This window comes from Channa argus, chromosome 17 (genome assembly GCF_033026475.1).
Source record: "Channa argus isolate prfri chromosome 17, Channa argus male v1.0, whole genome shotgun sequence".
Classification (NCBI taxonomy): Eukaryota; Metazoa; Chordata; class Actinopteri; order Anabantiformes; family Channidae; genus Channa; species Channa argus.
In genome coordinates, this window is record NC_090213.1 from 22243003 (window position 1) to 22269557 (window position 26555).

Genomic DNA, 26555 nt, shown 5'->3' on the forward strand with positions numbered 1-26555 from the left:
CATGCTTTCAACTGATGCTGTAAAATTCATCACAGTTACAGTGCCAGTAATTACATTTGCAAAAGACTTCAATTAATTAAGTAGTAAATGTGAGAAACCATTGTTTGTGTGCGGTATGATCACATAAACATATGCTGTGGGTGACTGGCGCAGGAAGGTAGAGCGGTTGTCCACCAATCTCACAGTTGTTGGTTCAAGCCCCGGCTCCTCTGGTCACATGTCGAAATGTCCTTGAGAAAAGACACTGAACCCCAACTTAGTTGCTCCTGGTGAGTGTTGGCCAGCTACATAGCAGCTCCCCCATCGGTGTATGAATGTGTGTGTGATTGTGAGTGTGAATGGGTAAATAAGAAGCAGTGTAAAGCACTTTGAGTGCCAATAGGTAGCAAAGCGCTATATAAGTGCAAACCATTTACCATTTACTTCTTCAACTCAACCTCTCCACAACTGAAGTTCTAGTCTTCCCCAGCCAGACTTTAAATACAGTATCAGCATCTACATAATGTCTTCACTCAATGTCCCAACTACTTCTGCCAGAAATCTGGGGATCGTTATCGGCATCTCCTTTGTTTCTAAGGCAGCAGATTTGCCCTCTACAACATCAGAAGAATCAGACCTTACCTTTCTGAGGGTACAACCCAACTCATTGTGCAGTACTGGTCATATCTTGTCTCGATTACTGCAAAGCCCTGCTTACAGGGCTTCCAGCATGCACAATCAAACCCCACTAAATGATCCAAAATGCAGCAGCATGTCTCATTTTTAATCAGCCAAAAAGGACTCATGTCACACCACTCTTCAGAACTCTGCACTGACTTCCTGAAGCTGCTCGCCTCGGGTTCAAAGCTCTTACGCTCACCTAAAGAGTGGTCAACTCAATAGCTTCTGTTTACCTCAACTCCCTCATTCAGGTCTACAATCCCTCCTGCCCATAGCACTCTGCCAACAAACGGAAAATGGTGGTCTCAGCACCACAAAAAAGATCCCAAGTACAACTTGGGATCCCAAGTACCTCAGTGGTCCAATGGTGGTGGAAAGAGCTACCAAACTCTGCATGCTGAGCAGGCTCTCTCCCAATATTCAAAAAAGTGTTTTTTCGCAACTCCCTATGCTCTTAAATCTGAAAAAAAAAAAAAAGATATAAATAAATAAATAAATAAATAAATCCTTTCTTGCATCTCATGAACACTTTCTTCTGCTGGCACCTTGGTTTAATGTTTCTCATTGACATACATTTTTGCTGTCTTGTGCCTTAGTTGTTGTTGTCACTTTGGATAAAAGCTTAATGTAAATTATATTAATGTAATTAACATCTCTCTATATAGTTAAAGCATATCTTCATCAGCAGATCTATAAACCTCAATAAAATACAGTACAAACTTTGATGATTCCTAAAACATCTCCATGACAAACCACATTCACTGATGAAAAAAAATTACAATTTAAAAAAAATGTTTTGCCTTCAAATGTATTTCAGAAGTTCTTATGCTACAGAGAATCACTTGTAATATCTTAACTAACTCCCTAACTAAACACATTCCCATTAACCTTTGCTGTACATTGTGTTTAATGCTGGTTACCAAATCTTTAGCTGCTCATAGAAAGCTGCTATATACAATTCACGAGTAGTGATATTTTTTAAATAAAAAATAAATAAAACTTCTACATAAAATGTAGAAAACAATGCTGAAAATTCTACTGTACATATCAAGCCAATTGTGTACTTATGTTATTATATGTGTCATTATATAATACTATAATTATTATATAAACAAGACCTGATGCCTTTCAAAGCAAAGAAAGAGTTAAACCTGACTGGGTGCAGAACGCCTACCTTGCTAAAGAAACAGCCTGTTTGGCAGTTGGATTCTTAATGTCCTGCATTATTTGCATAAATAGGTCACGAGGTTCCCAAGCTTTGCATAAAGAAGAAAGAAAAAAGCTGTGGCAAAGTTTCCTGTTTGCCTCAGAACAGGTTTGGGCTGTGGCAGAGGTAAAAGAAGTTCAAAACGGAACGATTACAAAAGGTAAGTGTGGGATTATAATAATGTTTGCTTTAGTGTCTTTATGTGAAAGTATAGACGGACACATACAAAAAACTTTCAAGATTGTATTTATTTGCTGCTAAAGAATAAATACCTGACATACCTTTGGTTCAGGGATTTTGACCTTTGTACCAGCTTGTAGCAGCGATCGAGTAATGTTACACTCAGAACCAGCTGGAGACGTGAATGTAGTCTTTCTTGCCTGTAAAGTGAAAAAGTGACAAAAACAAATAAAACAGCTCAGAACATTTTTTACTCATTGTAATACTTTGTTTTATTTTCTATTCACAGTGTAAAACGTGTGTGTTCAGCTGTAGGGATCATTTACTTTCAGATTCAAGTGACCTTGAATCTTTGTTAAAACTCCAGTTTTTGCATGTCAATTACCACACTGCACTGTACTTCATAAAGGTGTAGTGTTCCTTTAAATTCCAGTAAAACTGTTTTTGTCACTTCAAAAGAGAAAACGGAGCCATTTCCTCTCTGACAAAATGGACTCTTTTAAAGGTAGGAAACAAAACTATCTCACAGGATTATTAATCTGTCCAGTCCATCATAATGTCTTTCAGAGTGATGTGCAAATGTGTTTTTTTGTTGGGACTCGTTGCCAGAACCCTGCCCTCATCAGAGTGTTCCTGTTGAGATGGATGAGAGCATGACACCCACCAGTCTGGCCTTGGCCTGGCCTCCCTCTTGCAATCAGTGTAGTGGACATCCAGAGACCAGCAAAAGGCCACAGAACCGTGGCTATGAGCTTTCAAGGGGGGCGGCACAGGATGTCAGCCAGTGGAGAATCCCTGAGAGGCAGAACCAGCAGGAATCCAGAGTTACTGCTCCAGACCCACACTTCACACCCCCAAGACACTCAGGACAAAGTGTCGCCCCACTCCCTGCAGGAATATTGCCTCATGGCCTTACAAAACAGGCACCACTGTATGAATGGGACCTCATGGGTGACTACAGTAGAGTCCCTTCACTCTGGTCCCAGGGCCACTCTGTGGAGGAGGCAGAATGCTTGGAACCCCCTCTCCCACTCTTGTCTGACACTAACTGCATCTCCCCATCACGATACCATGCAGCCGGTAAGTTTCCTCGAAGTAAGTGGTTTTTTTATCTATAGAAAAGTGATGATATCTAATGCTTTAGTCATACACATTATGGAAAATATGTTTTTACATTTTAATAATTGACATTGAGAGAACAGAGTTTTAAAAGATAAGAGATTTTATTTATCAGTAGACTGTGATAAAAAAACAGTGCACACAAACTAGAAAAACATGTTTGACATGTACAATGAAACTAAATGACGTAGTACATGTTACATGACACTAAAAGCCTCCACTGAGACCCACACAAACGATAGTAATGGAGGGAAAGACAGTGCTGTAGTGTGAGCAAAGTTGATCACCTTATGACCTGTAATTAATGCAAGCTACATAAACAAATGAGCCAAAATAATATAACTTCACAGGTCATGCTGCATTGCCCGTAAATAGATAGCAAAATGGAAGTGGGCAACATATCTGTTAAGGTCTATATCTAAATGTAGGTTTATAACTGTCTGAAAAACAAGGGCTGCAGGGTCAAACTAAAAGTGCCTCACAGAGAGGGATACTAATTCAGAATAGGTGAACAACAAAAGGCACCTCAGATGTCAAGGAGTAAAGCTAACGAACACAGGAGGCAGGAGTTCAGGCCTGAGTACTTGCAGTAAAAAGGGAGTAAAAACAGCCAGGCAGGCAGGACGGTTGGGGACAGGACAGCAAAGACGATCTCAACCCAGAAGCAGGCAGAGGAATTCCAAAGACGCACCAACAGTGAGCTGTGTGCTTAGGCAGGCATACAAAGGTTAACACTAATCAGACTCAAGTGCAGGCAGCTGTGCATTCCTTCACAGCAACGGTCCAGTGTGGCAACATCAGTGGAAGAGCGGCCACCCTGCACAGAGGGAGACAGAGTTAGAGGAAAATAGGCAAGGCAGACACACAGGCCTTGACAATAACATATTATGGCTCTATATAGTGCATCCAGAAGGTATTCACAGAGCTTAACTTTTTGCACATTTTGTTATGTTACAGCCTTATTCCAAAATGGATCAAATTTATTATTTTCCTCAAAACTCTACAAACAAAACCTCATAATGACAAGGTGAAAGAAGTTTGTTTAAAATCTTGGCAAATTTGTTGAAAATGAAAAAAATCAAACATAAATGAGTATTTATGGCCTTTGCCATGACATTCAAAATTGTGCTCTGGTGCATCCTGTTTCCACTGATCATCCTTGAGATGTTTCTACAACATGGTTGAAGTCCACCTGTGGGAAATTCGGTTGATTGGACATGATTTGGAAAACCATACCATCTGTCTATGAAGCACGCCACCAATCGGGCTTGTATGGTAGAGTGGCCAGACAGAAACCACTCCTTAGTAAAAGGCACATGACAAGCCTGAAGGAATCTTGAACCATGAGAAACAAAATTTTCTGGTCTGATGAAACGAAGATTGAGCTCTTTGGCCTGAATGCCAAGTGTCATGTCAGGAGGAAACCAGGCACCGCTCACCAACTGGCCAATACCATCCCGATAGTAAAGCATGGTGGTGGCAGCATCAGGCTGTGGGGATTTTTTTAAGCAGCAGGTACTGGGAGACTAATCGGGATCGAGGGAAAGATGAATGCAGCAATGTACAGAGACATCCTTGAAGAAAATCTGTTCCAGAGCACTCTGGACCTCAGACTGGGGCAATGGGTTACCTTTCAACAGGGCAACGAGACTAAACAAACAGCCAAGATATCAAAAGAGTGGCTATGGGAACAACTTTGTGAATGTCCTTGAGTGGCTGAGGCAAAGCCCAGACTTGAACCCAATTGAACATCTCTCGAGAGATCTAAGAATGGCTGTGCACTGACACTCCCCGTCCAACCTGATGAAGGTTGAGAGATACAGCAAAGAAGAATGGGAGTAACTGTCCAAAAATAGGTGTGAGTATCAAAATACTCAAAAAGACTTGAAGCAAAGTTATAAGCAAAGGCAATGAATACTTATTTACATGTGATTTTTATTTTTAATATTTATAAATTTGCAAATATTTCTAACAAACTTCTTTCACATTATTATTATGAGGTATTGATTGCAGTAGTTTGAGGAAAATCAGGCATTTGATACATTTTGGAATAAGAAAACGTTTTTGTAAATGTAATTTTATATCAAATAAGTGCCCAAAGCACCATAATAGATCTTTAAATGACCATGTATTTAACATTGTTAAGGAGACATTTAGGCTACAATATCAATGCTGACTGCCACACTTTTTTTTTCTTTTACTATTTAAATCGGATATATTCTTATTTCATTATAGATTTAGGTTCAGCCCTTGGCTTCCTCCAAAACACATGTGTGTAACAAAATGTTGCAGACAGAACAAGCAGCTGAGTGAATGATGGAAAGATCATTTTGAAATAGTGATGTCCACACAAACACAAACTTTTACAGAGACAACAAAGTGCGTCCTAAGACTCTAAATAGGTCTAAATAATTCACTTTTCCCTGCAGGATCTTTTTAAATTCAGACAATTAATGCTGTGGATTAGCTGTGTGTGTCTTTTTCTCTCTCTCTCCTCTATATTCCAGTTGTTTCTAATATTTCCCTGCTGTAATCTGGAGCAGCAAGAGAGGATCAGGAAGTGACGGCTGTAATAAAAAGAGAGATATGGGATTGGATAGTATTAGGATAATTTTTTAAAAATGTGTGTGCAGCTTGCACATGTTTCAGGTGCATGTTTTTAAGCATGGGAAACCGTGGTCTGGCTAATGGGAAGATTTGCAATGTTATTATGTAATTATGAAAAACTTGTTCTGTCATGACTCTGTTGTAAAGAATTTAAAACCAGGTTACTAGAGTTCTTATGCAAACCTGTTTGGTGCATTATGTGTATATGAATTCCTGAAATGCCTGCATATTAAGTCATGTACTACAATATTGTAAACATTAATTGAACTAGGCTAGTGGGAGTGGGCGACTGTGGCGCAGGAAGGTAGGTTGTCCACCAATCTCACAGATGTTGGTTCAATCCCCGGCTCTTCCGGTCACGTGTCGAAGTGTCCTTGAGCAAGACACTGAACCCCAACTTAGTTGCTCCCGGTGAGTGTTGGCCAGCTGCATAGCAGCTCCCCCATCGGTGTATGAGTGTGTGTGTGTGAATGGGTGAATAAGAAGCAGTGTAAAGCGCTTTGAGTGTCAATAGGTTGAAAAGCGCTATATAAGTGCAGACCATTTATAACTAAGACTGCACTAGACTATCTGTGTTTGTGTGTCTGAGGAGTCTGCAGCTACACAGCCCCACACACATTAAAATGGATACACTGTGTGCAGAGGTGCTGTGTTACTCAAGTAAAAGCAAAAAACAAATTATCATCACATTTGCAGGAAAAAAGTAATGATGTTAGCAAAGTTTATATAGATTTGTTATTTTACACATTTACTAATCTCTACGCATACATTATGGATTCACAGTAAACCATTTGAGGCACTGGGACAAACTGTGATACAATATATTGCACAAGGAAACTACAATAAAATTATATATAGGCTTACTTTTTAAAAATTTTATATTAATATGCCTTCAACCATACAGAATTATCAGGGCTGTTTCAAAGAACAGCATTTGCATTTTAGTGACCACAAAGCTGTACAAATCTATTGTAATGTTGTATAACAATTGTATTGTTATGTTTTGAAGTTATTGATAGATTTGAATATTGTCTCCTGTACAATTTACAAAAGATGTTTCCTACAACCAATAGTTAGTGGCCTTCAGAAACTCAAAACACATGAAAGACTGTGTTCCAAAAGTAGGACAAACATCATAAATTTTAAAAAAAAAATTTTTTATAAAATTTGATTATTTGCAGCTTTTATGATCATCACATCTGGGATGTATTAAGTTTTGTGAGCTGCCTCATATGACCCTGTTAGGTTTCACTTGGCTCTGTCTCAACAAGCCAGCATGACCTCATTTCTGCTGAATCAGAAACTGTCCAAAGTAGCACTACATGTCTGATCTTCCTGTTTCTGTGCAGACCCCAATCCAAAGCAGCCCAATTGTCTCAGACAGTGTGGGTGTCACCCTGCAGCAGATCTGCCTCATCACAATTATAATCATCATCATTTTAAGTTTGATCACCTAGGGGATCCACACCGTGTGGCTCAGCAGAACCAACATCCTCAGTAGGAGAACAATTCCTGTCCTGTTTGTCATTATGATCTAATATCTTCACATTGACTCATTGAATAAATACAAGTCATGAATCACTTTGAATGTTTCTGATTATTTCCTCTCTTAGGAATCCCAGGCAGCAACACAAAGATGTTCCAAATGGATCTGTGCCCCAGGGTGCAGGTTCATCTAGAGATGTGGTTTATGAGGTGAGTGTGGATCGCTCCATTCCAGCTGGTCCAGGACATGCCACGAGGGAGATCAGGAGGACCATAAGCTTACCTGAGGAGTGTAGTAAGTCACATGCATGTCTCTCTGCATAGGCATGTGCATGTACTGTTATTTCTACTGTAAAAGAACAGCAGGTCAATATGTTTCACTGCCTTCTTTTGTTGACAGGGAATGTTTTTATCACATATTCTGTGGATACGGCCAAAGACATTCTTCATTTCACCAAATTTCTGGTTGATCAGGGATTCAAACCTGCAGTGAGTCCTGTCATGTCTCTATCATCTTTGCTTCCTATGGACCACATCACATAAACATTCTAACAACCTGCTTGTTTCTTAATAGATTGACATGTTCGATAATCCAATTCGAACAATGAGCATCATCAAATGGATGGACAAATTTTTGAACGATGTAAGTCTGACAACTGATTCTGAGCAAAGAACAAATGAGTTTGCAGTGTAGTTAACTGCAATAGGGGGCGGCTGTATCTCGGTGGGTAAGGCAATTGTCCATTGACCACAGGGTCAGTAGTTCGATCCCTAGTCCCAGCTTCGTGCCAAAGTGTCCTTGGGCAAGAAACTGAACCCTAAGTTGCTCCCAGTGGGTCAGGTGAACACCCTGAATGGCAGCCAGTGCCATCAGTGTGTTAGCGAGTGTGTGAATGGGAATAAACATTGTATATAAGTGTCCATTTACCATTTACAAATAGCTGACAGAGAGATATTTTACAGAAATCTGTGCTGATCATCGTGGTCATTAGTCCCAAGTATAAGGAGGATGTGGAAGGAGAAGGTGATGATGAGCATGGTCTGCACACTAAATACATTCACAATCAGGTAAGTGCTCATAAAGCTCTAAAGAAAGCTGTTAACAGTGGAGACATCCATCTTTGTTTACAATATCACCCTCTTGTGGCAAGATGATGACATTAAACTCCCTCTCAAATTGCTCCTGGGACTTCAAAACAGGCTTCATTCCCACACCATACCAGCCATAAACCATTTACTAAATAGAAAAATCAAAAACCTTCATGACCATATTCTTATCCAAAAAGAAAATTCACTTCACTTTCTGTCTTTTTTTCAGTGAGTTTATTTTGAACTCAATAAACACATTATTTTATTAATGTGTTTAAAAGTCAGTCCCAGCTACAATATATCAGTAGCTCCAATTAATGTATAGTAACCTGCAGTTACTGTTAGAGGATTTTTTTGTTTTTTTTACTGGATTAGTAATCACTGACACAGTTAAAGTTCCTAAACACGAGCTGAAAGTATGTCAATTTTTTTTAAATAGAAACTAAATCTCAAATCTCTCTCTGCTCTGTTGTGGGACTTTTCCTAAGACTTTCCAGAGGCTCCCAGAAAATTTCCCTAGACCCTCTCAAATCGTTCCCAATAGCCCAACGTATGACCATTATTGTCTATAAACATCCATCTGTTTTTGTTTAAGGCTCACGGCTATATATGTATTAAGAGAACTGGATATGCCACCTGTTATGAGCATTGGCCCAGTTGGTAGAGTGGCCATCTACTGACCGTAGGTCAGTCCCGATCTTCCCTTACGCACGTTGAAGGGTCCCTGGGCAAGGCACTAAACCCCCAACAGCCCATTCCCATCCCAAGCCCGATAGAAATTGGGGGGGGTTGCATCAGGAAGGCCATCCGGCGTAAAAACTGTGCCAATTAAACGTGCAGACACAGGATAAGCCAAAAGTACAAAACAAAAATGTTTCAGTGGAGAGGTAGAATAAAATATAAATCTCAAATTATGCATGATATGGCTTTTTTAAGGTTAGGTATTGGTTTTACAGTACTGCAAGCACTGATTGTTTTTATTTCCTATGGTTACAGATCCAAAATGAGTTCATCCAACAAGGCTGCCTTAACTTCAGACTAGTACCTGTACTATTTCCTAATGCAACTAAGGTGAGGAATAAGACACAAAAACACTAAAGGGTCAATTCATCAAGAAATTAATAAAACTAATAAAAACATTTGGATATGAGAGTTAAGTACAGTGTATAAAACAAAAAAAATTAAATCCAACATTTGTTTTTCTGGTAGAATTTGTTTAAGCAGTTTTGGGTCCCTTTTGACTTTATAGAACAAGCAATGGCCCAAACCCTGGTCAGGAAAATGCGCTGAGAATTACAGGAATTGTGGCCAGAATGTGATTGAGCCACAGTCATTTTCAAAAAGATTTACCCTTACAGCCTAATTTTTTGGAGTCCCATTAATGAGTTGGCCTTTAAAACAGTCTTCCTTGATTATGCAATAAAACCAAAGAGGGACCCAAATTTTCTAGAGGTTTTAGTTTTATAGTAATAATCTGAACATTCCAAAACTCTAACATTAACCTGGGAGAAACGTTCAGCATTCTGGGTTCAATATTTATTAAAAGATGAATGTACATAACACATGTCATGTACTGTCTTGGATCTGTGTCACAGAGACATGTCCCCAACTGGCTCCAAAACACCAGGCTTTACCGCTGGCCTCAGGACACACAGGACCTGCTGCTGCGCCTGCTCAGGGAAGAACGCTACATCATTCCACAGCGGGGGGCTGACCTCACCCTTACTGTTCGTCCCCTCTAAAAAAACACAAGAGTGACAGACACATGGACATAAAGCAATTTTAAGAAAAGGTTTTGGGCGACTATGGCACAGGTAGTGCAGTCACCAGTCCCCCAGTTGCTGGTTTGATCTCTGGCTCCTCTGGTCACATGCAAAGTGTCCTTGAGCAAGACACTAAACCCTAACTTAGTTGCTCCCAGTGAGTGTTGGCCAGCTGCAAAGCAGCTCCATCATCAGTGTGTGAGTGTGTGTGACTGAGTGAGAATGGTTGAATGAGAAGCAGAGTAAAGCTCTTAGAGTAGCAATAGGTAGAAAAGCACTATACTGTATAAGTGCAGAACATTTACCATTTAGTTCATGTAGTCAGAGCCCCAACATTGTGTAGTGTGTGACTTTCATATAAGGCTGTTATCGGTGCAGCAGATCTTTCTCTTTTGTCACCTGTCACAGACACTGTTTGTTCTGTTTATTCTTTTAACTGTTTTTTCTGATCGGACTGCTTACTCTGAATACCATAAATCTTCTTCTTTAATACTATGTAAAACCGAAAACTAACACACAACATTAGCATTATTAACACATAATAAATGCAAAAATATTTTTTGAATTTGACAGGGTTTAGCTAGGTAGCTGTTACATACTGATAAGCTTTATCATCCACCTGGAGGCATCGGCGCAAGCTGTAAACACCTAACATGCTATTCCCTTACATTTATATTACCTCAGAATTCATGTGAACATCCTGAACAAACAATTTATTTACAGCATCAAATAATTTGATCTGTCTGTAAAGCACTATGGTCAGCAACTGTTGTTCTTTAATGCTATTTAAATAAACTAATTACATTTGACTTGACTTACACATCCAGCAAATAAGTAGAAAACATTAACATAACATTGATTTTGAGTCACGTTCCCAGGTATCTGAAATAAGTCCACTATACGCTCCTTTACAAGAAAACATCTGGGTGCTATTATACTGACTTTCATAGTGGCAGGAGCTCAAATCCAAAATAGGGCATCTATCAATATGTAGCTAAATTGAACTATTTTCCAATATTACAACATTATATATTTAGTAATAAAAATACATATATTGTTAACTCTCTAGTGAAGATTGTAAACAGGCTATGTGTTTCATCATCACAATTTTTAACTTACTGGTATTTATATTTCTATGACTCAGCAAACACAAAAGAAGCTACTTGCTACATAGTACTTTGTCATGTTGTCTGACTTTATGTACCTCACAGTCCTGGTAGTTTTACGTAATTAGTAAAAAAAACTGGCCACAGAGGGTTAGTTAATGTTAATGCTACACCTTGTGAACAAGAATAAGTTGGAACAAGCTAAAAGGCTGTGGTGAGGAGATCACATTTTGTGTGTGTGTCTGAATGTATCAGTGTAACACGCAGTTTACATTACACTTATTTTTTTGATGAATTGTAAGTACAGCTTTCATTATACTGTACAATTGCTAATACTATTAACACTTGGCTAATTCAAGTTATCAATTAACAATATTTTTTTAAATGTATAATTTTTTTATTTTAATATTAAAATTTGCAAAAGTCTATTCCAGTGCCATACAAAATGTTTTTTTCTGAGTAAAGCATATAGTTAAACAGAAGGTGGCGTCATGCTCCACCTAATGAAACACTCATACGCTAGTTCACCTGTATGATAATTTTATATTTAAATTATTATAAAATATTATTTATATTACTTTGGAATAAATTAACTGTTTTAATTCATTCTGATCGTGGTAAAGCATAAGGAGTTTACAAAGGTCAGCAGAGCAACAGACTGATGAGGGATCTGTACGTGGGGCACAGGAAGTCTAACCATATGTTGCACTTAACCCTCAGATAAGCCAGTGTTGTGTGAGACACCTTCAACTGCCAGCTTTGACTGTGAACTTCATAATTTGTGCTGTCAGTGTCCACACACCAGTCCAGCCTGTTTACCAGTGCTGACAAAATATGATTTGCTCACATCAGTATGAGATTAGTGTGATGTCCAGGCTTTTATCAGCTCCTGCATGAGGCTGAATTGTGCAAACATCAGCCCTGCCACTACCAATAAATCCACTATTTGTTATTGTTCCAGGACTAAAGTATCACTCAACTCAACCTTATCTGGAGAGTCCAAAGCAGCCCGGCCCAGATATTTTACCTCATGAGGCTTGGATCCTCTATCATATGATTGCTTTTTATCATCTACAGTATATTCATGACAACAAGCATTAATCCTGTTGAAGTGTCTTTAGAGGTTAAATGCACTAGATTTATATCTAATGAACATTCCTCTCATTCTATTATTCCCTTTTTTATTTGTTTTTCCAATTCTGCTTTCAAATTTTTCATTGACAGTGGACTGACGTGGGAGGCAGATTCAGGGGTTGAACCAGTCTTTCAGTAAAAAGATCATGATGTCTCCGGTGGAAGTATGAGGAACCGAGTATGAGTAGGAGTCTGAGGTTAACCAAATTGAACTTGTTAACAAAGACAAAGGGAGAGGAGTAATGTTCCGCTACTTTGTAGTATGGCTTATCTTTACTATGAATGGAACATTTCTAAGACCAACAAAACAAACAGTGAAGCATTCCTACATCCCAACTTCCCCCCAAATCCACTAAAGCAGGGGTCACCAACTTTTTTGAAACTGAGAGCTACTTCTTGGGTACAGATTATTGTAAAGGGCTACCAGTTTAATATGCACTTTTGAAATTACAAATTTGTTCAATTTACTGTTAATTATATGTTAATATTAATAATTAATTAAATTAATGATATTCATCTATGTGAAGACACAGATCATGTTAATGATTTCTCACAATAACTTTCAAATGTCATTTAAAAAATCACAAAGAAATTAGATTTAGCTCATTGGTAAGGTGCGCTATGGTGAGCTATTTTTAGAACAGGCCCGCGGGCTACTCATGTGGTCCTTGCGGGCTACCTGGTGCCCACGGGCACAATGTTGGTGAACCCGGCACTGAAGGCTAATAAGCCCCTCTTCTTTAATTCCCCTTTGCCATAACCACTGATAGGAGCACTCCCTAAAAAACTATTATGGTTTTTATGATGAAAGTGAGTAAAAGATAGTTTGTTACTGCTCCCACTTGGGTCATCAATGCTACAAATGTATGCACACAATGCACTTTAATACACTTTAGTTAAAAGTGTCCACCATGCAGTGCATTAAATATGCAATATATAATATTTCTAGATTCATTTGATATTAAATGTGTTCCTCATACAAGCCTGTGCTGCTTACCGGTAATGAAAATACCCGGGTTCCCATTCAAGGTCAACACAGACTCCAGCAAACAGAGCCTCGCTCACCAACAAACTGAAAATGAAACATTTTTACTTTTTAGGGAGTGGTTGACTATGATGTCTCTAGCATGAACAAGACCAGACCAGCTGTTTGTAGTGATGGGGGGAATTATAGGTCTTTCCGTGGAGAGCAGAATACAGTAGACACAGCACATCGAGTGTTGCTGCCCACCATATAGAGACCATTATAGGGATCTGAGTGGAATAGTGAACAGCCTGATTAAGTGTAGGAGTCAAAAAGACATTGGCAGTCAAGCACCTGTGGGTGGTCCTGTAGTTTCACCAAAATGAGACACAATTCAAACCCTGAAAGATTACAAATGTAAAGATGCAATGAAAACAACATAGTTAAAAACTCTCTTATTATTTGTTCAAGCCATTTCTTCGTTTTTGTTCATGCTATAGTACTTAGGAACATGTTTCTAACAAAGGACCAGTAAGGAAGGTAAAGCTTTCCATTTCATTAATCTGGATCTGATCCTTGTTTTGCCTACTGTGGCAAGCTCAAGTGAATGTTCTGTAATCTAGTTTCCAGTTCCTAAGATAAAATAAGAGTCTTCCTAAAGTTTCATCTTGAGCTTTTACGAAGCCTTGTAGCATGGCTTAAGCTTTGTATAACTTTCTCTTAGTACTAAATTATGCACATATAACTGATTAATAAAAGATAATAGTGTAATATTATTGGTAATTACCCTTGCTGTTTTTTTTATTATATATGAATTGGAGACCTGTCCAGGGTGTATCCTGCCTGCAACCTGAGAAAGCTGGGATAGGCTCCAGCCCCCCATGATCCTGAAGAGGATAAGCAGTTACAGATAATGGATACATGGATGGTTTAATATTTTTCCACCAACTTTACGCTACATACGCTATACCAATATGAACTATTTGGCTTTAGCCTACACTTCATGCGCAGGTTTAAACTGACACTAACCAAGAGGACCCACAAACGAGTTGATCACTTTACTTTCTTTTAGATTGTTTCTGGTGTAAAACATAATTTTGTATTAGCAAAGACATAAAATATATTTAAAATATATGTATAATTAAGGGCTGCACAGTGGTAGCGTGGTTAAAGCTGCCGGCTCACAGCTTTGAATCTACAGCTGCAGTTTGCATGTTCTCCTTGTGCTTTGCGTGGGTTTTCTCTGGGGACTCTGATTTACTCCTCAGTCTAATGTCACGCACAGAGCTATCCATTTGATGATTTGGGTTCATGTGTTATTGACCAATATTATCGTTTATTCAGGGATAGGGGAATATTCAGTTATAGTATCACAGCAAGAACAGCCAGGTTATGAAACAATGCTTACCCAGATGCTGTAAGATTTACGTAAAATTGTACATGGCAGCAGGTATCATTGGCATCCCCATGTTAACGGTAATACGTTGTTGACATTATTTATAAAATTTCAACCAACTTTAGCATGTTGCAATGTGTTCAATCCTGAATCTTTATTCCTTAATCAATATGCCAGTTTTACAGGTCGGATTTGTGTGTGTGCTATTATTTTGAAAATACGACAATAACATGTCCACAGTATCTTTATAAAGACTTTGATTTCAACATTTTGTATCAGACAACGGTGCTTAAGGAAGACTTAAACCACCATTATTCTCCTTATCCAACCGCATGATCTTAGAAAACATTTAGAAAATAATGGCCAAAGTCTCTTAAACTGTCTACTACTGCGTTCAGATTGGGTTAATCCGGTAGGCTCTCTTTTTAACCGCCAATACATCTAAAACTGTTAGCCATAAACAACTGTGCCAGATGCGAGCCTTTCAAAATAATCACTCGTTTTTAATTTGGCGCTTTGTGTCAATACGTTCATTATGTTTCGCCGTGACTTTTAATCTGAAATTTGTTGACGGAAGTACTCTTCGACTGCATTGTGATGTTCTTGCTCGCCATCTTTCATGTTAGCTAACGTGGGCTGCCCTGTTATGGAAGAAGAAGGGGCACAACTGAGGGGCTGTCTGATAAAAAGGGACTGGCTGGGACTAGCTCTGAGGCGTGATTTGGGAAGATAACGCTTCCATACCGGAAGCCTGGAAACGTCTTCCTGGCAGAAAACAAAAACACCAAGCTGAGAGCTTAAAACCACGGGACAGCCACCAAATAAATACAACATGGATCAGACCGCGGTGGACCGTCGGATAGCTACCCGCCGCCGTGGATTTTAGTTTGCTGCAGCCGTAATTGGACCTCAACGGCGGCGGCACCTCGGGGTGCATTGGGGCCACTGCAATCTTTGTTCGTGTTTTTTTTTTTTTCCATGGGACACAAGCGGGTTTCCACTCCGTTTTGTCGATATTTGACCGCCGTGACAGCAGCCCCCTCGGCTGGTATCGCCTTGCCACCGACGTCCACGCATGTTATGGACTCTTAACAGCAGATTTTTGACTTTTCTGTCGGTTGGTCCCTCTCTGACGACGCTACAGTCATGTTTGCTGTGCGCATCGTCTCCGCAGACTACTATCTGGCAAGTCCCATTAAAACCCTGGACGTGTGCTACTCTGAATTTAGGGAGAGCGACGTGAAGAAAGTGCCAGTAGTGCGGATATTTGGAGCAACACCCGCAGGTTGGTCACCTCTTGAGTTTATTTTTTGTCTTGAAGCTAATGGCTGTCCTTTCCTGCACCCCACCACGCGGCAAGTTAATGTTACGTGCTTGTTGGTGCTGTTCGGACGCGCGCGATCTCCTACACGTCCGCACTGTATTGCTGAGAGGAAATGTAACGGATCTAGTATGCAAAACGACGAGAGGGAGATGTATAGGGTGTTGACACGGTGTACCGAGGCAACGTGTACCGCTGTTGCCTAACATACGTTCCACGCACAGCGGTGGGAGTCCTCTGCTTCCCCCTCCTCTCCCTCCCCCTCCTCTCCCTTTTCGCACGGCTCCGCTTTGTTTTCGCTCCCATGCTCCATCATGGATAGATGGTGGCGAACGCCAAGGGTTTGTAGGGCTTGACAACGCTTTTGCCTGCCACATGTGGCACTCAGCCACAGTCTACATACTGTCATTTATAGCGGTTTTGTTGTGCATTTGTAGCAACCTGTAGAGCGTTGGCAATATGCTGCAGCCCTTTTTTCTTTTTAACAGCGCGTATTAATTTGAGCAGCTTTAGGCCGTACAACAAAAAAGAGCAATGTTAGGGATCTTAAGCGATCATGGTAGTGAAATTTCATAGCTGCTGTATTTTAACAGTGCAAAGAAATTGTGTGATACATGAGCAGAGAGTAACACACATTTCGCAGTTGTGTTAAAGCACTCTAGTGTCCGGCATGTACTCTGTAGATGACAGTACAGTCTGAGCAGAGGGCAGAGGCCATTATCATGCAACAAGAATACAACAATAAGCAAGCTTCAAGATCAATCAAACAGAACCATATGCTGTTCCAAAACATAATGCACAATGTGTATAATTTTCCCATGTGTGACACACACAAAAGACACATTACACTAAACAGCAGGTCTGTGTATTCTCTGAGCTTTGGCTCATGCCCTGCTCTCTAATAAAGCCATTACAGTCCGGCTCTCTGGGTACCTAAATCCCCACCCTGCAAAACAATAGAATAATTTCCAGCACAATGGCACAGCATTAGCACCACAACCTAATCCCCTTGCGATTGCCCTGCCCTCAGCTTTATTTGACAGGTGAAAACACAATTGCGGTATGGTGACTGTATATTTTTAGCAGGGTTAGTCCCCACTGGGGAAAATGGCTGTCACAATTGCCCCCCCATTCTGTGGCGGGGTTCCTTCAAAGGACCCAGAGCAGTGTCCAGCAGGATGTATGTACGTCAGTGAGGATTAAAGGCTTTAGAGCACAGAAATGAAGGACAGAGGCTCAGTTTTAGGCTGTCAGGTCTAATTTGATTCTGTCATAAACCTGTAGGTTTATGTGCGGTTGCATCAGTATGAAGGGCTGCACACATATACTGCAGCAGAGACATGCTGGGTAGCTTGTCAGTTCAGTGTATGTTGAGTAGCAAATCATTAACACTGATTGAAGCACAGTAAATCAAATTAACATAAGGTTGCAGTTCGACTACTGATATGAATTTATGATACAAATCACTAATTGTGTGATAACGTGTAATTGCACTGTATTTACTAATGTTTCTTGCAAAAATATAAGCCCTCAAACGTTACTTTGAGCTGTGAGAAACTGTGTTTAACAATTTTCTTAATAGATTCATACAAAGATGAGATAATAGATAAAAGCAGCAAATTGTAACAGGGTTATGGTGACTTTAGATCTAACAAAGCTGCTAATCCAGAAGCCAGTTTTTGTTTTTACTTTTAGCACGAGTTAAAGACAAGAATTAGAAATAGCAAAGCCTTTAAAGTTACAATTATGTACACATTTTACCTAATAACACACAATACTGAATGTCATTTACACATTCACAGTGTAGATTAGAAAAAAGTATGGGTGTAAGGGTCCCTACAGTGATTTTTTTTGTTTGTTTTTGTTTTTTTGTTTTGTTTTTTTGTGCTGTCCAACAAGAAAGCGCATCGAGCATGGTGATATTTGTGATTGTGGCCCGAAAATAGTAGTCTTGCATCGCACCATGAGAAAGATTCAAAATGGCCATTGAGATGTACGTGCATTTTCCTTTTTCAGAAATTTCTGAGACTGTCAGAAAAGTACTTGCATTTGAGTAGTTGCAGATATTGAGTATTAATGAGTATCTGTTGTCCTTATAGCATGACTTGCTAAACTGACAGGTAAATTCTCATAAATACCAGAGCACAGTTAAGCTGATGAGGGACAATGGCAGACAATGCTGGTTCAAATAGTAGTGGAAAACTAAGACATTTAAATACTGGTTTCCACCAACTGTCACGAATTACCATTTTCTGATAATCTGGAAGAAGCACACACCTGAGCACTCTAAGTTCTTAGGTAGACAAATGTGCAAATTCCTCGAATGAAGTGGAAAGTGTTCTGCCAAAACCAAAATGGCAGTGACGAGTGGTTTATAAACAGACCAACTTTTACTGAGAAGAACAAAAAATAGAAAGCACAGATTTGGGGCATTATCCTTGATCTAGTGTCATGGACAACATGGACTGTAGAGTCTTTAGAGGAATACAGACAGAGGCATTACCTTTCTAAAACAAAGCAAACTTCAGGTGAAGTTCTAGTTGCTGCTAAACTCCCCCAGTTGTTGCTGATGTCAGTTTAAATATCAAACACATTTAAAATAATCTTGAGGACTCTGACAGTGACTTAGTAACTGGATCTTAAGACTTTAGCAGGGAAGAGTTTACAGTCTGCTTTATTTTTATTGCCCTAAAACACTTTGAAATCACAGACATTGTGGCATTGGGGATGTTTTCCAAGTATGGGTGTGAATACACACAAGCCATATTGGACATGCCATCCTATACAGGTATTGGTATTTTGACATCCCTTAATGAAAGCTAATTGGGGTCAGGAGTTAGCCTGGAGCCGAATTAATAAAACCAGTTTGTAAGATGTTGGCTCTGAAAACGCTCTATAACAACAAAGACAATTTCAGAGCAAAATCTGTAATACTTAAAGTGGACCAAGTGTCATAACAAGGTTTCTGCTTTGCTCCATTTGTGTTAATGTTTGACCTATGTGTCATAGGTTTGAACCCTGTCTAAATGTCTACACCTCCTATTCTGTTAGTGGTTACTTTTCCTGGCATGTGTCATTTAAAGAGATACCCTTGTCCCACTGAACCATTAAAAGCTTTCACAGATTAAATTCCTAAACAAACACAGCAGTTTGCATTGTTTCTCTGTTGTGTATGTGGTTTGAAACTGACTGTCTTGTTCCAAGTTGCAGTAATGACAAAGTAGGCTGTCTGCAGTTTGTGTGCTGTGGTAGGAATCCCACAGATTTGCACTGTGTGACTCTCCTCTTGCTCAGTTTATGTATTGCTTGCGGTGAGCTGTGTGTTTCTAGAAATAAAATTGCATCACCATCTGGATCGCATTGTAGTAGAGGATCTCTCTCTTTTTTTCTCTTTCTCTGTAGCTTTAGAACAGGCCATTCCTACCCAACAGCAGTTACTTTTCCTTTAGATGTCATGGTGAGTTTTATTATCTGGCCTGTAGGGAAGAGTTTTGCACAATGTGTGTCATTTTTTTTATCTCATCAAAGTGTTTACCCTGCTGTAAGTGGTCAGTAGTGCATCTGTGGCATGTGGTGCTGGCTCCAACCTCAACCCTTGTGTTTCCTGTCCTTCCCTGACCTAAGCCATGCACACTCCCACCAATCAGCCCAGTGTAATTTGATGCCACTCTTCCTGCTTTTTCCCTCTCCTTTTCTTTGTTAGCAATGAGTAGCTGGCCTGCCTGTGTTGCACACAGACTGACTATACATTCCCATCTCTGAAACAGCCCAAAGAGATAAAGAAAAAAACAATAGGGTCTCACTATGTTGTGGGAATTGCCAAAAATTGATTAGTATAGCATTATGCTCATTAATAACCAGCTTCGCTGCTTTCCTGTTGAGGTTTCACAACAATGATTTCCACCCATGATGCCTTTGCCCAGATGCATGAAGGGCCCTGAGTACCCTGTAACACTACCTTATTTGTGCATCTGCACTTTAGTGTTTGTTCGATGTATGTAAGAGCAGATATGGAGGAAGTGTATGACCAGTTGACCTAAATGAGGAGACCCAGCAATAAGATGGTGGGTCTAATATAGAGAGGATTAAAACTGAGGGCCTCTTCTTTCCTTTTTGGCACCCCCACCCCCACAGCTTCTTTCTGGGGGAGCTCTAAATGCCATCTGAAGGAATTCCTCACAGATCCATTAATGGAATAATAGGGGATTCCAAAGGACTCTGTGGTTCATTAGGTAGAAGGTCATTGCCCCCTTTCACCGTAGTGAAAAAGTTTTTGGTACTTTTCTCTCCCCTCGTCAGTTACTCTGGTTCACTTATCACTAACTAGTGCTCTAGTAGCTTCTAAGTAGTTTAGATAATAATTTAATAATTTGGATGATATTGTCAGCCTATTGTCTACACAATTTTCCAGCTTTGTCTAAGAGAATGCTCACAGCCATCTGATATTTGTAACACCTGATTTACCAGAGCTAAGTAGAGACTGTATACTGTTTGTCACTAATCCTCACCCTGCAATGTTTTACTTATAAAGTGAGGCCTGGGATTCTTAGAAATGAGTTCAGAGGAAGACACATTTTATAGGAATTTGAGTATGGGGACCCAGAGCTTCTGTTTAAACTGCTCTGTGTAACGAATGTAGAGGACACTGAAGGAGTTGAGTCTAATGCAGCAGGTACAGTTTGTTAGAGAATGAGAAACTTACACTCATTCCTTATTTAAAATTGATATAATGATAAATTATTGTTTACATTACCCAGACCTTCAGCCTTGTTACTTTAATGTAAAACTCACAAAGGGAAATGATCCAGTCACAATCCGTTTACAAACATTACAAATACAGTGCTCATTTGGGTAAACGTGAGGAAAAACACTCAGTGAGATAACAACTAGTAAGAGTCAATTAAAGTGCCTTGAGATGACTTTGTTGTAAATTGGCGCTATATAAATAAAGTTGAATTATCCAAACACTTGATAAATTTTTGTGCTGCCGTTGAACTATAGTGCAAACAAGAGGTTTAGTTATTTAGCCAGTCAATAATGGGATGGATAAATAACTAAAATATAATATTAATAATAATAATAATATTAAGAATAGAAAAAAATGTTTCATGACAGGTAGTTGCCTTTGATGCATTCATTTAAACAAATGGTGACTGCTAAGGAAAGCAGTCTATAGTAAGGAAAAGTGATGATATAGTTGCATGTTTTTATTTAAACAAGCACAGGAAATAACTTTGATGTTGAGTTACTGATTACAAAAGCTACTGAAAATGGATATTAGACTATTTGTAATGTAAACTGTTAATTAATTAGGGACCTTAGTTGTTAAGTCTGGCACAATTAAAAGTAGAATTTATGAAGTTGCAGGACACTGACAGAAAATTTTAACTTAACTAATTTAACTACCCTTAGTTAAAGACTGCTGCAGTGAAGCGCTTTTAATGGATGAACATGCTCTTAGCTAACAGGTTAGAAAATTATGCTATAGTTTGGAGCATCCCAATGAATTGGTTTTTTTTTTAAAACATTGATATTTTTACATATTAATAATGCACAATCAGGTAGTACAAATGACCCTTTATTGTCATAAGTAACAAAAACAGCCAAGGATTGTATTAACAGTTTAACTAAAATTGTAAAGATTTACCTCCCTGGCCGCAAACGTACACACTTTGACAAATGATTTATGAAATGTATCCATGGTCTTTACCTTATGGTAATAACGTAATGAAACATATTTTATCTTTTGAAATAGCAGGGTTCAAAAGCCAGTGTTGGATGTTTCTCCTGTTCAGTGTGAAGTGCCTCTTGGGGTTCTTTTGACGGCCAGTGTTGATAGGGTTTGCAATGTCGTATATTCTGGCAGTGCCTTTTCCTTGTCTAAAGCAGGTTTTTGTGAAGTGGTTCTATCTGGTCTGAAGAGAGGGGCCCATGTTGGCACGTGGTGTTGGGTCATTTCGGCCCTCTTGCTCAGTGTTCGGCTCTTTCTCATCCTTCCTTTTTTCCATTGTCCCTGTACAGAGAAAGGAGGGGCCTCTCTTTGTCCCCTAGCCTGTAAAAAAGCAAGAGCTCCCACTCTGTGTTCCCTCGGGGCCACTAGCACTACTGTAGGAGAACTCCACAGTGTTTTAGGGCAGATTAGGCTTTCTTAAAAAAAATAAAAGAATTTGGCAAGCTGAGGGAAGCTTGAATTGGTGCTGGAGTGGGGAAAATGCTTTGAACCTACTGGGGTTTGCTATTCAGCATGAATGTTAATAAGGCCCAAGTGTGTTTGCGGAGTGTGCATAGTGGAACAAACAAAACTTTCACTTTCCTTTATCTGTCTAAACATAGATTTTTGTGATGCCCATAGTCTTACCATATTTATCATAGTCTGTCCCACTGTCCCAACTGCATGTTAGCAGTAGGTCAGTGGTGACTGCGGATTTTACTCAGTTGCTTCGTTTGTTTGTTTTGTTTTTAAATAAAAGACAAATTGATCATTACTGGGAAGTGTTACTAAGATCTCTTACTAAACAAACTTGAAAGTAAAACTAATAAGTAATTGAGTAAAACTAATAATTTTTAAAATTTTTTCTTTCGTTGATTAATGGATACAAATGTTGTACGTTTCCACTATTTTACATGAAGCTTTTTTATATTCTCTTTTTTGTTACATTTTTGTTACTTCTCATGATAAAAGAACATTTGTACCAACTGAATGTACCTAATTGCTCTCTATCGAGCCAGAGTGTGTGTGTGTGTGTGTGTGTTTATGTGTATAATAATGTAAATAATATAATTATTTGTAATACTTATTTCTGCATTTAATAAAGCAGAATTTTATTGTATATAATATGTTGAATAAAAAAGTTGTTTTGCCATTTCAAAATAAGTGGGTCCTGAATTTTGCAAATGACTATGATTTGTCTTTCCTAAGATCTAGATTTTACTAGATCTGTCCTCATACAATTGTCTGCAGTGTATAATTATACCTGTAGAACAACAGCTATAGGTCTTTCTGCTGCTGCTTTCATTAAATCTGAGACTAGTAGGAATCGAAAGGGTCCTTCTTGATTAGGTTTTTCCACATTCCAAAGCAGAGTACAAGTAGGTTTATTAAAAGTGGAGAGGGGAGGGAAATTCTGGAAACCCAACTCTAAAAATAGCACTGTGTGTTTTGTAGTTGAGCTTGTGTCTGTGCAGACAGATGACAGGCTGACTATTGTTGCTGCTTAACAGGTCACTAACTCTCGAACTTATTTGACATGCAACATCTATGATACCCGAAGGATTTTAAAAGCTTTTATGTCTCTTTTCCTGTTTCAACCTACTTGGTTCTTTTTGTATCCCCTTTCTTTTCCCCGACTGTAATCTGCTACTGCTGCTGAATTATCTCATCTGCAATATAATATTTTCCTGTCCTTTTATACTTGAGTGAGGGGTTGGGTTGGGGAGGGGCTTAAACCTAGTAGACCTGCCGAGCTACTGTTCCTTCTTGTGATAGGTAGCGGACAGTGAGACACTCGGTGAGTATCAAATTTCTTTAGAGTGAAGAGAAGGAAGTGCTTGGAAATCTCTCCTGTTGTCTGGCGAGAGATTGCTAGCCTCGATCAGAGAGCAAGTCCAGACACACATACACACAGCTCAGCTCTAACCAATTCTCCTTCCTATCTACTTTTCAAAGTGCTTTATAGTGAATCTGTCATTCCCCAGGTATATATGTACAATAACTAAGATGCTCCATTTTTTGAGGCTGCTTCAAAAGGAGACAAATGGAGGCAATACATTGTATTGCATTCAATTTTGTATCTTTTTATAATTATGGGGCATATGTTCTGCGTATGCACTATGTAAAAGAGCAGTGTCATTGGTAATGCCTCTTTTTAGCAACCAAACCATAGGCACTCCCCATTTATTTAGAAACTCTGGCTAGACAGTCTAACCCTTAAGGAAAAATTTCCAATTTTTGGACAATGTGAGATTGTGTGAAGCTCTTCACAACTTTCACATTGATGCATTTAACAGATTGTTTGCCATTAGAGATCACTGTTCTTCTTTTTCATGTCTGGTTATAACCAGATAAGAAAGAAGGTGATGTCAAATATCAGTCACAGAATTTAGTCTCATTTGAGTTCTATCATCTGCTCAAACAGCTTCCTCTATCATTATTATGTCAATAAAACGCAGCATTTCCTCTTCTTTTCACCTCCTTTTTGAGAAAAAAAGCATCTTTAATTCAATTGAACAATTTAATAAAAATTGGGTAACAGTTACCTAATTTACAATTCTGTTTTGTAGTTTAAAACACTGACATAAGTGAGAGTAAAAGGCCTTTGAGTAATATACAGTATAGGATACATACAGACAGGATGTTAAGGTTGATACAACCTTTTGTTACAACCAAAATAAAGTGAGCCTACACTGTTACAACCCCACGCTGAGCGTGCAGAGTTTGGTAGCTCGTTCCACCATCATGGGATCATTGCGCTAAAAAGTTTTGCTTGGTGTCTTCTGTTTGGTGCTGGGACCACCAGAAGTCGTTCGTTGGCAGACCGCAGCGGACGGGAAGGATTGTAGACTTGAATGAGTGAGTTGAGGTAAGCAGGAGCTGTCGTGTTAACCACCCTGTGAGCAAAAGACAGCTTTGAACCTGATGCGAGAAGCTACAGGAAGCCAGTGTAGAGATGTAAAGAGTGGTGTGACATGGGTCTTTTTCTGCTGATTAAAATCTGATGGTTCACAGTGTCAAAGGCTGACGATAGATCAAGTTGCAAAACCCAAAGACCTGAAACTGAATTCATTTACCGTTGATGTTCACAATGCAGATCGCTGACAGAAAAAGAGAGGTACAGTACACTGATGGTTTCTAATTTGACACAAATCATATATCCTAACACTAATCACTGCTCTACTGGCCTTGGGGTGCCAGGGTTCAGCGGAGAATCCACAAGGTTATATATACTTCATCTCCCCAGACTCACTCATGAATGACACAGCATCTGTAGTTAACTCAACAGCACCTTCCTTTTTAAAACACTCTCTTCCATGTTTGCAATCCCTCTCTGCCACTGAGCTCTGCCAATGAACAGCATGTGATAGTCCCTATGCCACACAGCAAAAAGATTCCAGCTCAGTCGTCCCACAGGGGTGGAACAAATGACATAGCAATGCATTATTAGCAGCTTCACTCCCAGAATTTCAAAAGCTGTTTAATACAGAATTCTTCCGTTTCAATTTAATTCAATTTATGTCTAGCACCAAATGACAACATATTAATCTTAAGGCTCTTCCCAACTTCCCCTTACCCACTTTCTTTGCAGTTTACCCCCCCCCCCCCCCCCCACTTTTTTTTTCTCCTTTTCTGGCACATTTGAAATTGAGGTGAACATATTATCTCATGGTACTATACTTTAAAATCTTCTCCCTGACTTAAATTTTTGCTTACTCTGTACATCACTTGAAAGTTGCCTGGTATTAAAGTGGCTGCCAAATTACAAAATTTAAATAAAATCGAGACTGCCTGTTCTCAAGCTTGATTCATATTTGTGTGTTGAATGTCCACAAATTACACATGCTAATCCAGCATGAACAATGGATCTACAGAGATTGACCCCACTAAGTCGGCCAGAAATCTGGGGGTCATCGTCGACGACTAACTGAGCTTTAAGGACCACATCTCCTCCGTCTCTAGGGCGTGCAGATTTGCCCTCTACAACATTAGGAAGATCAACGCAATATACAACCCAACTCATTGTACTGGCACTGGTCTTATCTCGTCTCGATTTTTAATGCTTTTTTAATGGGGTTACCGGTATCCACAATCAAACACTTGCAGATGAAGCCAAAAAGGACTCCTGTCACACAACTCTTCAGATCTCCACACTGGCTTCCTGTAGCTGCTCGCATCAGGTTCAAAGCTCTCTCTTGCCTACAGCGTGATCACCTCAACATCTCCTGCCTACCTCGACTCCCCCATTCTGGTCTACAACCCTTCCCGTCTGCTGTGGTCTGCCAACGAACAATTTCTGGTGGTCCCAGCGCCGCACAGAAGACACCAAGAAAAACGAAAAACTCTTCAGTGCAATAATCCCACGATGTTAGAACCTTTTAATATCTTTAATGACATCTGTTCTCACATCTGTTTAAACAGATTAATTTGTTAGATGTTGAACCTGTAATTTTAAATTATTATATATTTTTTTTTGTTATTTGTGGTCACGCTTGCAGGTTCTAGCTGCCTTATTACATGATTATGGTCTGATGTAGCAGTTCCAAACATTCTGATTGGTCAGAACTTGATGGTCCCGCCCTCTTCACTTAAAGACCCTCTAATTTTTACATACCTCTGTATGTTCATAAACAAGATTGGCACATTTGCAAAGGATATTTTTAAGCCGGGAACTGAATGTGCAATACTGAATTTGCAGATAGTAACCTAAATATACAAGTTTAAAAACCTTTATAATAGTTATTGAAAGGAGTTGCCATGCCATATTTTTGTTTCCCCATTGGTACAAAAGATTTTGGTTTGGAGGCCTGCTA

General features: G+C 39.3%; 2 protein-coding genes across 8 annotated transcripts in view; both read left to right on the forward strand.

Annotated features, from left to right (window-relative positions):
- Positions 1-1912: 1912 nt before the first annotated feature.
- traf3ip2a (TRAF3 interacting protein 2a) lies at positions 1913-11642 on the forward strand. Of its 3 annotated transcripts, none has more exons than XM_067482489.1 (10): positions 1913-2027; positions 2507-2552; positions 2657-3142; positions 7123-7270; positions 7387-7553; positions 7659-7747; positions 7833-7901; positions 8222-8326; positions 9344-9418; positions 9943-11642. In XM_067482489.1, exons 2-10 carry the CDS (start codon positions 2537-2539, stop codon positions 10087-10089), a joined length of 1302 nt encoding a protein of 433 aa, XP_067338590.1. In that variant the 5' UTR covers positions 1913-2027; positions 2507-2536; the 3' UTR covers positions 10090-11642. The 3 variants fall into 3 exon arrangements, with proteins under 3 accessions (XP_067338590.1, XP_067338592.1, XP_067338591.1); XM_067482491.1 differs by having other exon boundaries at positions 2657-3127; XM_067482490.1 differs by having other exon boundaries at positions 1923-2027; positions 2481-2552.
- Positions 11643-15303: 3661 nt separating this feature from the next.
- The window catches only part of rev3l (REV3 like, DNA directed polymerase zeta catalytic subunit), a 79919-nt gene continuing 68667 nt past the window's right edge, over positions 15304-26555 (forward strand). For 3 of the 5 annotated variants that reach the window (XM_067481294.1, XM_067481295.1, XM_067481296.1), the window contains exon 1: positions 15306-15995. In XM_067481294.1, coding sequence (XP_067337395.1) covers positions 15857-15995 — 139 coding nt within the window. In that variant the 5' untranslated portion in view covers positions 15306-15856. Of the gene's footprint in view, positions 15996-26555 lie in introns of all 5 variants that reach the window. The other 2 variants (XM_067481299.1, XM_067481298.1) reach the window with 2 other exon arrangements.

What these genes read in the sequence shown, in the direction of transcription:
- traf3ip2a (XM_067482489.1), top strand. An exon ending in ATCAGGGATTCAAACCTGCA is followed by an intron (nt 7,748 to 7,832) that starts GTGAGTCCTGTC and finishes GTTTCTTAATAG; the next exon opens with ATTGACATGTTCGATAATCC. An exon ending in CTAAATACATTCACAATCAG is followed by an intron (nt 8,327 to 9,343) that starts GTAAGTGCTCAT and finishes CTATGGTTACAG; the next exon opens with ATCCAAAATGAGTTCATCCA.